General features: G+C 37.4%; 1 protein-coding gene across 7 annotated transcripts in view; it reads right to left on the bottom strand.

Annotated features, from left to right (window-relative positions):
• Positions 1-13,424, bottom strand: part of CSPP1 (centrosome and spindle pole associated protein 1) — a 51,887-nt gene that overhangs the window by 33,163 nt on the left and 5,300 nt on the right. For 3 of the 7 annotated variants that reach the window (XM_085221207.1, XM_085221208.1, XM_085221209.1), the window contains exons 4-10: positions 11,684-11,784; positions 10,934-10,957; positions 7,915-7,995; positions 5,960-6,061; positions 4,662-5,107; positions 1,709-1,810; positions 1,426-1,508 (exon numbers count right to left, since the gene is read on the bottom strand). In XM_085221207.1, the coding sequence (XP_085077333.1) occupies positions 1,426-1,508; positions 1,709-1,810; positions 4,662-5,107; positions 5,960-6,061; positions 7,915-7,995; positions 10,934-10,957; positions 11,684-11,784 (939 nt within the window). Of the gene's footprint in view, positions 1-1,425; positions 1,509-1,708; positions 1,811-4,661; positions 5,108-5,959; positions 6,062-7,914; positions 7,996-8,093; positions 8,577-10,933; positions 10,958-11,683; positions 11,785-13,424 lie in introns of those variants that run through there. The other 4 variants (XM_085221212.1, XM_085221211.1, XM_085221210.1 and 1 more) reach the window with 4 other exon arrangements.

Below are 13,424 nucleotides of genomic sequence, written 5' to 3'. Positions count from 1 at the left end.
ACAGACAACACAACGATACAATGACTGAAGAAGTGTTACTTCAATTTTACATTCTTTTTAATTCTTTTCCTCTTACGCTCCTCCACTAAGGAAGCTGCACTGGGGCATTTCCAAATTATGAACCATCACTTTGGACAAGAAGAAAGTTAAAACAAAAAACAGCCAAACCCGTGGGGGAAAAAAAGCATACTGGTTTACTTTTAAGATGGTTTCCATGACTACTATGAATTAGAGAAGTATTGGCAGATATGCATATGTAAAAGGAAAACAGTGATTACATCTCACATGAATTTTATGAACTTGAAAAAAAAAAAACCCTCCAATTTTGGTAATTTCTCCAGTGTATGTGTGGAGCTTTCCATTAATAATAAATTACAAAGCAAACAACAATAAAAAGACATATCTCTAGATCATCAGTGACTTAGACCCGACCAGTGAAGTGGGCTGGAGAAAGAAGGTTTTAAAAAAAAAAAAAAAAAAAAAAAAAAGAAGGAAAATAAATACCCACGATTCACGATTGCCTCAAGTTTCTTTCAGTTATTGTGCTGTGAGTGCAAAGTGACCAAAGTATGCAAGAGAACCTCCTGGCTTGTGACTTGTGACTGAAATCACTTCCTATTTCCAAACATTTCAACTTTCACACAATCTAGTTATAATCTTCTGTGAGGAAGACAAAGTCATAACTCAGGTGAGTACAGTGAGATGTTTGCAAACAGGTTGGAGAGGCTGACAGTTACAGCACTGTGATTTTAACTCTGCCTTCAAACCACTGAAAAAATCATCTAGCCACATACACTGAAGATCAGGTACACTCACATGTAAAAATAAACAGAAACTAATGCTGATATCATGCAACAACAAGTTATCCAATTTTGCCACCAACTAAAATCTAGCCTGCCTTCAAAGGCTTGCATCTGAAGAATCAATTTTCTTGCTCCTGTCTTATTTTCTGATTTTAGCTAGGAAAGCTGCTTTTTTAGCAGTACTTCTCTCCAATAAGCTCAATAATGATGTTCACTGATAAATATAATGGCTACATTTAAGCAGCAAGAGATAATCAGAATTGTCTGTTTTTGCACACAATTTTGAACACCACCCATTCCCATACTTCTGGGATTCATTTTGGAGTATCAGGTTGTGGTGTCTTTGAAAATGTACAGGTTAATGTTTCTCCAACACTTTGTACCATTAAAAAAAAAAAAAAAGGAAGAATGTATGTGAGCTTTATACCCTGAGAAAAACTAAGAAGAAACTTGGGCCCTTCAGAATTACAAAGTTAAGTGGGAAAAGGTCTAATTTTTACTACTATTATTTTCTCTTCATAAATAACACTTATTTACCAGTATCAGGGAAAATAAGTACGAAGAAAAAGTGAAATGCACAAAGAAAAACTAATTATGTCATTAGATAAGTTTCTATACATACCAAGAATGAGGCCTGTAGCATATGTCATTTCAGGAGCAGACTTGGCAGGTTCATTAGCTAAAGAACTAATCTGTGCCTGATTTCTGGCAAGAACAAACAAGAAAGCAGAAAGATCAGATTCGAGAATTTAGTTACGCTTTGTGTAAAACGTGACAGATGCATTTATATCTTAGCTTAGTAGCTTAGCTGTAAGAAAAGTATGGGTAATTTTGGATTAGGGATTTTAAATAAGGCTTTTCCTCTCACCATGATTTTGTAGTACAAAACACTTTTTATACTAGACCTAAAATTTCCAGTTCGCGAGATCCGCTGCACGTGTGATCTCTCCTTTAATTCATCTTCATAATCTGCAGGTAGATCTCTTACTATCCCATCCAGATCGGGCCTTAAAGAAATAGAAAATACTCAATCATACTTGCCTAAAAACATCTAATCCAAAATGAAAGGTGCAGCCGATGGATCCTCAGCCTGATTGATTGCACACTGGATAACAGAACCAATTTGGAAAATACTAGGCAATTTTTTTTTAGAAACAGTTCACTTTGCTAGCATTGTCAGAGCAACACTTTGTCTGGAATTCAAATTCCCAAGTCTGCTTTCATTCAGCCTTGAAGCCAAAGGGATACCACATCTCTCACAAAATATCTTTTTACTTGAATGTCTGGCTGACTGCGCGCTAGCTCGACTTTCCTGTGTAGATTTCACTTTTCCTTACAAAAAGGGATATTCCCCTCACAACAAGGAAGACACTGAGGCCCTGGAGCATGTCCAGAAAAGGGCAACTAAGCTGGTGAAGGATCTGGAGCACAAGTCTTATGAGGAGCGCCTGAAGGAGCTGGAATTGCTCAGTCTGGAGAAAAGGAGGCTCAGGGGAGACCTTATCACTCTCTGTAACTACCTGCAAGGTGGGGGTCAGCACCTTCTCGCATGTAACGAGCAATAGGACTAGAGGGAATGGCCTCAAGCTGCACAAGGGGAGGTTCAGGTTGGAAGTTAGGGAAAATTTATTCCCAAAAAGAGTGGTCATGTGCTGGAATGTGCTACCCAGGGAGATGGTGGAATCATCATCACCAGGTGTTCAAGAATTATTTGCATGTTGTACTAAGGGACATGGTTTAGTGGAGAAATATTGGTGGCAGGTGGACAGTTGGCCTAGATGATCCTGGAGGTCTTTTCAAACCTTGGTGATTCTATGAAATTCTTCACTGCAGAGCCAGTTTCCCTGACAAGTTTTATCACTCTTTGTTGTTTATACTGATACGACCACAATCCTACCACTGGTGGCAACCCTAGACAAGATCTCAGAAGTGATGTAGGATCACACACTTGGGCGTTTGGACTGCAGTGATTGAAACTCATCTTGCTCTTAATCCCAATGGATTAAGCCCACAACAACTGTGGGCTTAACAACCACAGCTGTTGGGTAAATGTAATGAAACAGTCATTCCAGCTTTTTTAATGACAACCTATTGTTCACTATGCACCTGATGACATTCGACCAAGATTAAAGACAGGGAACATGGCAAATACCTAAATTCAGGAGCTGAAGTTCAAAGCGTTCACATGTGAAGAAATAAAAAAGAAACTCCAAATAATTCTAAAGATGCTAAAAACCGCATAAGCACAAGTGAGTTTTTCCTGAAAACATCTAGGGTAGCTGGATTTACAGGCTTTTCTAGCCCTAAAAATTACTCTGTAATGAGAATGACCAGTTACTTCGAGAAACTAAGGCGAGAATAGGTATTCAATGAAAAAATAAAGCACACAAAAGACAAAGGTATATTTTCCAAAGTTGGGCAAAGTCATGGAATGCCTATTAAAAAAATAAAACCAAAGAAATCCAATGTAAATATAGAAAGAAACATTTTTTCGTGTATGAAAATCCACAGCTCTGTGAATCTCTGCAATTTAAGTTACAGCCAATAATCAGAGGCAAAAGGATGCAAACAAATTATTAAACACTGACTTAGCATCTTAGTTTCTGTTATAAATCAAACAAGATCTGGAAAAGGTTGACTACATCTGAAAACTGTTAAGAAGAACATGAAATCTTTAGAAGCTCAACTGTCAGTGGCAAGATTTTTCTTCTTGAGGAAAGACCGACTGCAGTTTGTAAAAGATGAAGTGGAGCTCCTTCTGAAGGACAAAAAACACTGGACTACAAATGGCATTTAATATAAAAATGATGACAGGCCATTTTCAAGTTAAAAAGTCTGCAAAGTAGTAACTAGCATAGAGGTTTTACAACAGTGCTTTTTTTCCCAAAAAACACTGACACTTCAGCTATCTTTGTTAGATGCTGAATCAAGTTTCTACGCTGTTTCATTCTGCAAATACGTTGGACAAGAAGATCCTACTTAAGACTTCCTTTGCTCCATCCTGTGGCACAACATTGGTAGAAATTAGAAATTTCTACATTTTGCACTCTCTTTTCCAAATTACATTCAACAGAAACAGATAGCCTTGCTCCTGCTGTCTTTCTGACCACTGTGCTTCCATTCAGCCAATCTTTTTCAGAAGCATTACATGAGGAAATAGACACTTTTAAGCATACTTGGACATACAATCTGCACCACACATTTTCCCCATACTTACTTGCTTAACTTCATGCCTTTATGATTTCTTTTTTTAAACACTAGAAGTGCTGAGAAGTAATATCTCTACAAAAATACTTTTCAATATTGCCACTCGATACTAGAAAAGAAGCATGACTCATTCCATTTAGAAAACGTATTTCCAGTAGAAGAGCAACTTAGGGATTTTTTCCAGATACTCATTTGCAATACTATCTAGAATATTATCCTTGTAAACAATGACTCAAAAGATCATTTAGTCAGTCCACCAGCAACTAAAAATTCAACACAATTGCAGTACTTAACGCCATTGAGGGTGGCAGAATTTGTCTTCTGTTATTTCTAGAAGTGTTAATTCTGTTTTATCTTGAGCTGTTCACAAACACATATATTCTGATCAATTTGTACTTATAAGAAGTACTTTTTCTGGTGTAACTTCATCAGTACCCTTGGTTTGTATATAAAATGCCACCTTGATTATAGACTTGATTAGGTATTTGTTCCATTTTTAAACATTTTTCAGAAACAATGACAAAATTATTTTCTGAAAAAAGTCCAAAAATTCTGTTTTCACACGTGAATCTTGTATAACTTCCATTGAGAGCAAACCATGGCTGTTAACAAGGACTACAGAAATAAAGTAGAAAACAGAGTTAAAGATACCTTTCAGAATAATAAAGCCGGGGAGGTTTTCTCTCATAAGCACTTTCACATCTAAATCTAGGATCTAATTCTTCACTTATCTCAGGATCATAGTCCGTTCTGTAGTATCTTCGATCAAAATCACGATCCTCATCAAGTCTGTGATACCTTCTACTAGGAATTAGAGATTGGCTTGCAAATACCCGATGTCTTCTACTAGGAACATCCAAATCTTCATCAAGTCTTTTATTTAATAGTCGACTTCTTAATTCAATTTCATCATCTAGCCTACGGTACCTGTCTTCTTCCAGCCGTCGCTTATTTAGCAGCTCTTCATAACCTTCTGTGGAAGTAAAGGCATCTTTCCTGAGAGGTTCTGCAGCTGTACTACGGGACTCTACATCTGGATGTAACTCAGGCTGGAGCCTGGTAACAGCAATAGGTTTTTTATTCCTGTCCATCTGATGCTGTTTAATGGGAAAAAATATTTAAAAATATAAATGAAAATAAATGAATATAAGCAAATCACATTCGAGGAATACAAAAGCAAGTTTTCATTCAAAACCTGACTGAGGGAAAAAAACAGCTATACCTTTACAGGCCCTTCACCTAAGATTTTGAGCAATTAAGAGAGAAACAAGGGAGACAAATGTATGAAGTCTGATCCCTTTCTTTCCAAAGTTCACACAAAGAAAGTTTGGGTAGCCATTTGAAATTGTCAGGTTGGATAAGGCAATGGTGGCAGGTTCACGCTGCCAATAACCTAAGAATCTCTAAATGAAAAATTGTCCCTGGCACTGAAACACATCAACACATTAAATGAAAGGCTTCAGCTCAGAATCTGAGATCTACCAAATACATGCTCAGTCTGTATTCAAGAATAAAGACATTATTTTGACTCACAACTGCACGGCATCATATACTGGACAGCTAGCACCTGTCTTGCTTTCTCCTGGATTGAACACAGACTGAGGAAAAGCAGAGCAGCACTGTGTGGTCCTCAATATTTTGTCCAATGAGAGCTGTCTCTTCTTTAGCCACCACTTCTACCACCAAGAATGAAGTGGGGACCAGTTTCAGAGACATGGAGGAATGAAAGCATTCTTCTACCACACAGACATGACAAGTAAAAATCAAGCACTGCACTGTGCCATATGGCTCATAATCAGGAATCACTAGACACCATCCATGAAAATGTGGCCTAGGTAAAAAACATTCTTTGCTCCTTTTGTCTTGTTTTGCATGTTTTAGTCAAGGATGAATAACCAACAAGATCATTTATGTTCTCTTTTCTATCAACTTCAGTAAAAGTGAATTACCTCTGTGCTTTTCTTTGCTAATTTCCTTAGCTTTTCATTCCATTCTTCTTTATCCCTGAGATACTGATTGTAGTCCTTGTTTCTTTCAAGACGTAGTTTCTCCTAAAACAGACATTAAGAAGTGAATCAATTTTGCATTTTGAGTAGCAGCTTTTAACTTAATCTCTTCACCTTATCCAAGAAATAAGGGATGTCTTTGCAGGGCACCATAAAGCCTGCAGAAACTGCAGACAGCTATGAAAGCTGCCAGAGGGGTATCCCCCTACGTTGAGAAACTAGCAACATCCTTAAAAGCTAGAAAAACACCCAGCAGAAACATCAGTATGCTGGGTGACTGCACATTTTACCTAGTACAGAAAACAAAAATGCAAGTGCATTTTACATTTTTGTTTTCTGTATCAGGTAAGTGTTACCCTCTAAACATTATCTGCAGAGAGGCTGACTATTTAGCAGGGCACAACAGGACACCTTCTGGCAGCTTTTAGTTTCTACAGTAGCAGTACATAAATGGATAAAGAGAATACAACACACTTCTATACAAAATCTCAACTGAATATCAAACTGCTATAACAAAAAAAATAAATAAATAAAATAAAAAAAATCCCAAGTTCAGATGTCTTTATTCTTCACAGAATTAATCAAAAATATTTTTCACCATTCCCAAAAACTTGAAGCCAACTTAATCTGGCACAAACACATTCTTCCCCTTCCCCAGGCATTTCACTCTTGCTGCCTCCCTTTGTCTTCACACTAATAGAATTTCAGGGATCAGGGGCTTCTTCATAATGCTTTTCATTCGTTTGAGGTCTCATGGCTCATCAGCAGCCCAAACATTATTGTCAGGACAAAAGAAGGCAGAAAGAATTTATAAGCACAGCTAGGACGGGAACAACACATTCCATAGCAGAAGTCACATGCCAGATAACAGTGACTGTATAGCCACAAACACAGAGCAAGAATGTAATTCTAAAACAACACAGGTTTAAAAAATATACATCCACAGGGCTAAGAATGCAGCAACAGTCTAGTTGTCCTCCAGCTCTTTCCCTTGCATGTTGACCAGGGTTTTAAAGATCCTTATAAACCAGTAGTAACCAACGAGTCAGCAAAAATATTTAATAAATGACAATATTTCTGCTGTTTCAGTGTCATGGATCAATTCACAAGAAAGCACAAAAAAGGAAGAGGTAATATAAAGCAAACTGTGAGGGCTTCAAGAGTCAAGTGACCCTCCATAAGACAGTTTTAGGCCTTCATGCCTCAGAACAATGGGTCAGAAGTTAATAAAATCCATACATGGGTGTTGCATCTTCACGTCTAACCTCCACCAACATCCAATAACAGAGACTGACTTGGTTGATACATTTCTCCAACATACGAAAACAAAACTAGACATCTCAGAGATCAGAAGAGGTTACATGAAGAGAATGTGTGTTTCTCATCAAATGCATTAGTATAGTTCTCTCAAAGAAAAAATGAACATGGGAAAACTGTACTAACAGTAGGCAATTTGTGAAATACCAGATCAGCTTTTATTTTACATTCCTGGATTTATCTGTTTAAAATAACGATCACATGACAATAAGCAGGTAGTGTACAGATATGTAAATGTATAGTGAAAGAAATTAAAACAAGTTGCATATAGCAGAAAGTATACTTTCTGTTAAGCAGTGATATCACTATAGAAACCACTGTAAGCAAATATTTTTCAAATTGATCTTATCATCAGACTGGAATAAGAGTAAAAAATTAGGAAGGTATACACAAGTACAAGAAAAAACAGTGTCTTTTATTTAATTGGTATGCACGGCTGGACAAGAACAAGCACAAGCAGGAGAGCTTTTAAACACCTCAAGTGCTCTGTAAGTGCATGCAGAAACAATTTTTGTGTAACAGTTAAGACATCTGGGTTCATTTTCAAGTTACACATCATTTAATTTCCTCCAGGCACTCACCTTGGCAGACCTTCGCTCATCAATAGGAAGAGATAATCCCTGAGTATAAGGATCTACTTCACCTGTAGTCAGGTAATTTTTCTACAACGGGGAAGAAAGAAAACATAATTCACTATACTTTAAAACACTCAATCTCACTTGCTAAATAGCTGGTAGGAATTGTAGTTGCTGAAATGTACCTCATCACTTCAATGAAACAAAGATTGATGATAGCCATCATACGCTGAAGATGTGGGATTTTCTCAGAACAGATGAAGTGAAGTCAAGGAATATGGTAAGTGAAGGGCTTTGTTAATTCCAAGCTTTAAGTTTACGTTCGAAAGCGTTCACTGCACTTTCCTTTACACTACCTCAAGGACTATTTAGTCTCTGCATATTAAAAGATAAGTGTATTAAAAAATACAAAAATACTGAATTCTTCTGTAAAATTATAAGCATTAGAGGATTTTTCCAAGATGTTGCTCTACTTAAGATGAAAAATTAATTTTTCCAACTAGAGAAAATGTTGGTCTCTCTCTTATTTTAACAGATGGAACCCATGCTAATGCTCGTCACTACTCTTCAACAAAAAGGTTCAACAAAAGCAAGTGTAGGGTCTTACACCTAGGGAGGAATAATTGCATGCACCAATACAGGCTGGGGGATGAGCTGCTGGAGAGGAGCTCTGCAGAGAGGGACCTGGGCGTCCTGGTGGACAACAGGTTGGCCATGAGCCAGCAATGTGCCCTCGTGGCCAAAAAGGCCAATGGCATTCTGGGGTGCATTAAGAAGAGCGTGGCCAGCAGGTCGAGGGAGGTGATCCTCCCCCTCTACTCTGCCCTGGTAAGGCCTCATCTGGAGTACTGTGTCCAGTTCTGGGCTCCCCAGTACAAAAAAGACAGGGATCTCTTGGAAAGAGTCCAGCAGAGGGCCACAAAGATGGTGAACGGCCTGGAGCATCTCCCCTGTGAAGAAAGGCTACGTGAACTGGGTCTGTTTAGCCTTGAGAAAAGAAGACTGAGAGGGGACCTGATCCAGGTTTATAAATATCTGAGGTGTGGCGGCCATAGCGGTGAGGCCAGTCTCTTTTCAGTGGTACGTGGAGACAGGACGAGGGGAAACGGACAGAAGCTGCAGCACAGGAAGTTTGGCACGAATGTGCGTAAGAACTTCTTCACGGTGAGGGTGACGGAGCACTGGAACAGGCTGCCCAGGGAGGTTGTGGAGTCTCCTTCTCTGGAGATATTCAAGTCTCGCCTGGACGCCTACCTGTGCAACCTGGTGTAGGGAACCTGCTTTGGCAGGGGGGTTGGTCTCAATGATCTCTAGAGGTCCCTTCCAACCCCTACAATTCTGTGATTCATATCAATACTACCTGTTTGCAACAACAGCAATCAGCAACATTTCCTGATAACAACCCATTACCAAACCTCATACCTCATGGAACGTCAGTTACTTTCTCAATGAGTTTCTAGCAGAAAACACGATGGCGTTGTTTAGCCCAGCTCCCTGGGTCACAGCCTGAGAACTGTAGAGCTGGCCAAAACATCAGCCCTTCCAGCCAAACACCAAGCAACACTGGCACACACTTTCAGCCTTGAGGTCTAGCTGTCTATTCACACATCACTCCTTTACTAAAAGCATCCTCAAACCACTCTCAGTCAATCAACTGAAGTTTTATAAATATATTTATTAAAAAAGCTCATTTATTTCTATGATTTGGGCTAATGAGGGGAATTAATGGTATTGCTATAGGTATGGTATTGAATGGAATCACTTCCATAATCTACGCTGTAACTTAGCTTAAAAGCTTAGAGTAAACAGATAAGAGTTCTGTGTGCTCTGGTAAAAACCATGCCATTATGACTTACATTCCATAACTACACAATAAAAGATTTAAGGGATTTAAGCACCATTCAAATATTCAAACACAGAGACAACTATATTAATACAGAGAACTAAGCTACATTTCCTAGAAAAAAAAAAAAAAAATAGTTATTTTATCTCTATTATTATTATTATTATCTTTACAAGCTTAATATAGCATAACTGAAAAGCTTAAACACCTAAATACGTAGAAAACAGAATTCAGTTGGGAACATAATATTAAAACTCAACTCCAAAATTTTATTATTCAAGTGCTTTGGTGGGAATTATTAAACTGATTAAGTTTTCATACAACATTCTAACTTCTGAAGTTCCAGATTAAACAAGAAACAAAAATTATATACACATCATTTCAACTAGAGGTTAAGAAGACTGCTCATCCTGCTTTGCTGTTGTAATTCAGGAATTCCAGTGCATGCTTAATGTAGTTATTATGATTCACATGCAAGTTATCCATGGTCCAAAAAAGAACAGCCCTTGATTTTCTACCATGCTACCTTCTGGTTCTTTACTGAAGTTGCTTAATCTGAAAAACCTGGATACACAACATTAAAAATGTGAAAGTTAACCATTATCATGCATGACAGCATAATGGTATATAGCAGAATTACTACAACTGAAGGCAGCTCATAAAGATGTGCCGCTGGTATTGTTTTTCTCAAAATACTTCATTCTTGCATTCTGAACCACTCGCTGCTGACTGGCCCACGCTTTCTAAAGAACCACTGATGAGATTTCACTGTAATTCCAAGAGCATTTATAATATTTAAGAGCTCACTATTTTACCCCATCTTTATTATGAGTTCAGATATACATATTTAACATCTATCTCATGTATGCCTTGAAGCAAACGTCTACTAAAATAAACTTCTGTACAGTCAGCATTAGGCAGTAACAACAGCAAATGCAAAGGAAAACAGAAATCAGCAAATGTTTTTAAATCATAATAATGAAAAATAATAAATAAGCAATCATTCTGCACAACACAAGCAATGCAATTAATCACAACTAATCACTACAGCACGAACAAATACACAAAGCACAAAAAAAAGTAATGATTTCTTTTTTAATTCAAAGGGCATGAAGCTTTCAAACAAAGCAAAAAGCTACTAATTGAATAGGGGGGAAAAAAAAGATATTGCAGGCACCCTACCTTTCTTTTTGCCTGCGAAATACCCTAAAATTAGGGAAAAAATACTATTCAAAAAAATGTCTTCTATTGACAAACATTTGACTTTGCAAGAACTGATTATTTCTTACAGCCAATCCATTATTCCATTCTAAGAACTAAAGGCACTGGTCGGCATTTACAAATGGAAATTATTTGCTTCCTGATTTTTTGTTAGTGTGACCTGATACATTAAGAAGAGATACAGCATATTCCCAAGATTAAAACATCTCATACATACCATTTCCATTTAAAATTATTACTGTTGCAGATAATCAATCCTGCTAAGCAGAGCATGGAAGCTCTTTTATCTCTAAACTAAAAAGAAGCCAGGAAATGGAGTCACACTACTTAGAGGAATTACAGACAGCAGAATAAATAAGTACTTAAGGATGATCTTTTAGAATCGTGTGATATTTAAATTCTTAAGTAAAAAGAAAGCAGTAAAGAGACAAATAAAGGAATTTAGAATACTACTAGATTCTGAATGGCAATGAGATCTAAAATATAAAAGGTATTTAGAAGCCTAAAATATAAAACCCTTCCCAGCGGTGACACTTTGAAAGTACTTTTATTCAAAAGGTTTTATTCAAAAGGTTTCAAAGACCTTGGAAATTCATAACAAGTGCTTTCTTATCACAAATTTCTCAAATCTTATTCCGTTTTATTCAATTAAAATGACTCTCTTATTGTAAAAGACTCATTAAAGTCAGACAACCAGACAAGAACCACTACCTGAGAGAGATACCGCCTATAATCTTGTCGAAGTTCCTCTTTTAGCTTATGCTTCTTTCGTTCATACTCTTCTCCCAGAGGTAAACTCCAGCCGTAGTCACCTGAAAGTTTAACTCTGATAAATGTTATTATTCTACCATTTGGAATCAATACAAAGCACATACTGCAAAAATGCATCTGGATTTCAATCAGACATGGCAAAACAAAAAGATTGATGCAAGCAGCAAGTACAAACCAAACGAAATTAAAACCCACTCTCTCTGTGATTAATTGGATGGAAAGCATGCTAGAAAAATTCACTGTCTGGGAGATATCAGTTTTCCTCTAGTCCTTGTCTTTTTCTCTCCCCAATGGAATAAAAGAGCAAATTAATTAAAAGAGTATCAACTATCTACAGTATTTAGGTTATTCTGACTTGTTTCTCTTAACAAATGTTTGAAAGGAAATCTCTCTTCTTTCACACATTACTCTATAAATTACTGTTATTTTAGGCACTGCTAACCACATGAGATGAAATATACTAGACTAGAAAGCAGCAAGCTGCTCATTTAGCACGAAACACATGAAATCCACATTGACTTCCATACAACTAGAAGGAATCAGACCTTATAATAACAATATTCAATTTTTCTTTCCACTTCAGTGAGCTGTACTTTTTTTTTTATTGAACAGACTCAAAACAGGCACTCAGTTCTTTTCAAGAGTTACTGTGTAGCCTCGTAACAGCTGCACTCTTAAAATACAACCTGTGAAAGCTGGTTGCTGTTCCCAGAATACATTTATCTGTTTTGTAAGAAATACGCTCTGCCCTAGCAGACCACTTCTGCTGAGATTTCCCACAGACAAAAAACATACAGTAAAAGGATGGCAACTTTCACTTTAATTGCCTGTTGTTTCCCTGAAAGCATTTTCACTTCTTTAAAATAAAAAGGGCTGCTTTTAGTCCCACTGAATGCTGCAGAATTAAGCCAGAACATGGAAACAAATGAGGTACAAAACCTAGGAGTCTACACACCAAAACAAAAAAAAAAAAGGATTGCCTACCAACCAAGAGGGGACAAAAAAGCTCTGAAGTTGTCAGGACATGCCTAAGCTGCAATTGCAACCAAGTAATAGTGCCTACAGAAAGGAGATGGTATGACAAGGAGGGGAGGATGGTGCAGCACAGAATAAAACAAGGGAAAGAGCGCTGTCACACATCTACAAACCAAAATCACAAACGACACAGAGAAAAGAAAGAAAACAGAATGATACATATGGGAAAAGAAACCCAAAACCCACAGCTGTGATTAAAAAGTCCAGTCACAACACATTCAGAAATCTAACCATTTCACTGGTCTTGGAAGAATTCTTAACTCAGTGCTTGCTCTTTCTTGGATAACGTATGACTGCATTATAACGTCTTTTATCATAAAAGCAACAAAATCAGTTTAGTACTCTATGCCCCAAAGTTCAGTGGATATTTGGCACTTGCAAGAAAAGATTACTTTAACTGTGTTTGTTTTAGCCAGGTCTGAGTGAGCCTTGTAAGCTGCGAGGCCAAAAGAAAAGGCATCCTTACTTCCCTGGCACAAAGCACAGAGAAAGTGCCCTTCAACAGCAAGATGACAGTTCAGATGAAAGATGGACTTCCAAAGCTTTTGCTTCCAGTACCTCACATAACAGGAAAACATTAACCATCTACTGAAGACTAAGAAGCAATTTTTTGCCTTGCTTTTTTTTAAATAACACTGCTTCTGGA

This window comes from Meleagris gallopavo, chromosome 3 (assembly GCF_905368555.1).
Source record: "Meleagris gallopavo chromosome 3, MGAL_WU_HG_1.1, whole genome shotgun sequence".
NCBI lineage: Eukaryota > Metazoa > Chordata > Aves > Galliformes > Phasianidae > Meleagris > Meleagris gallopavo.
The sequence above is the reverse complement of the archived record's forward strand: the minus strand, read 5'-3'. Positions and strand labels throughout refer to the sequence as shown.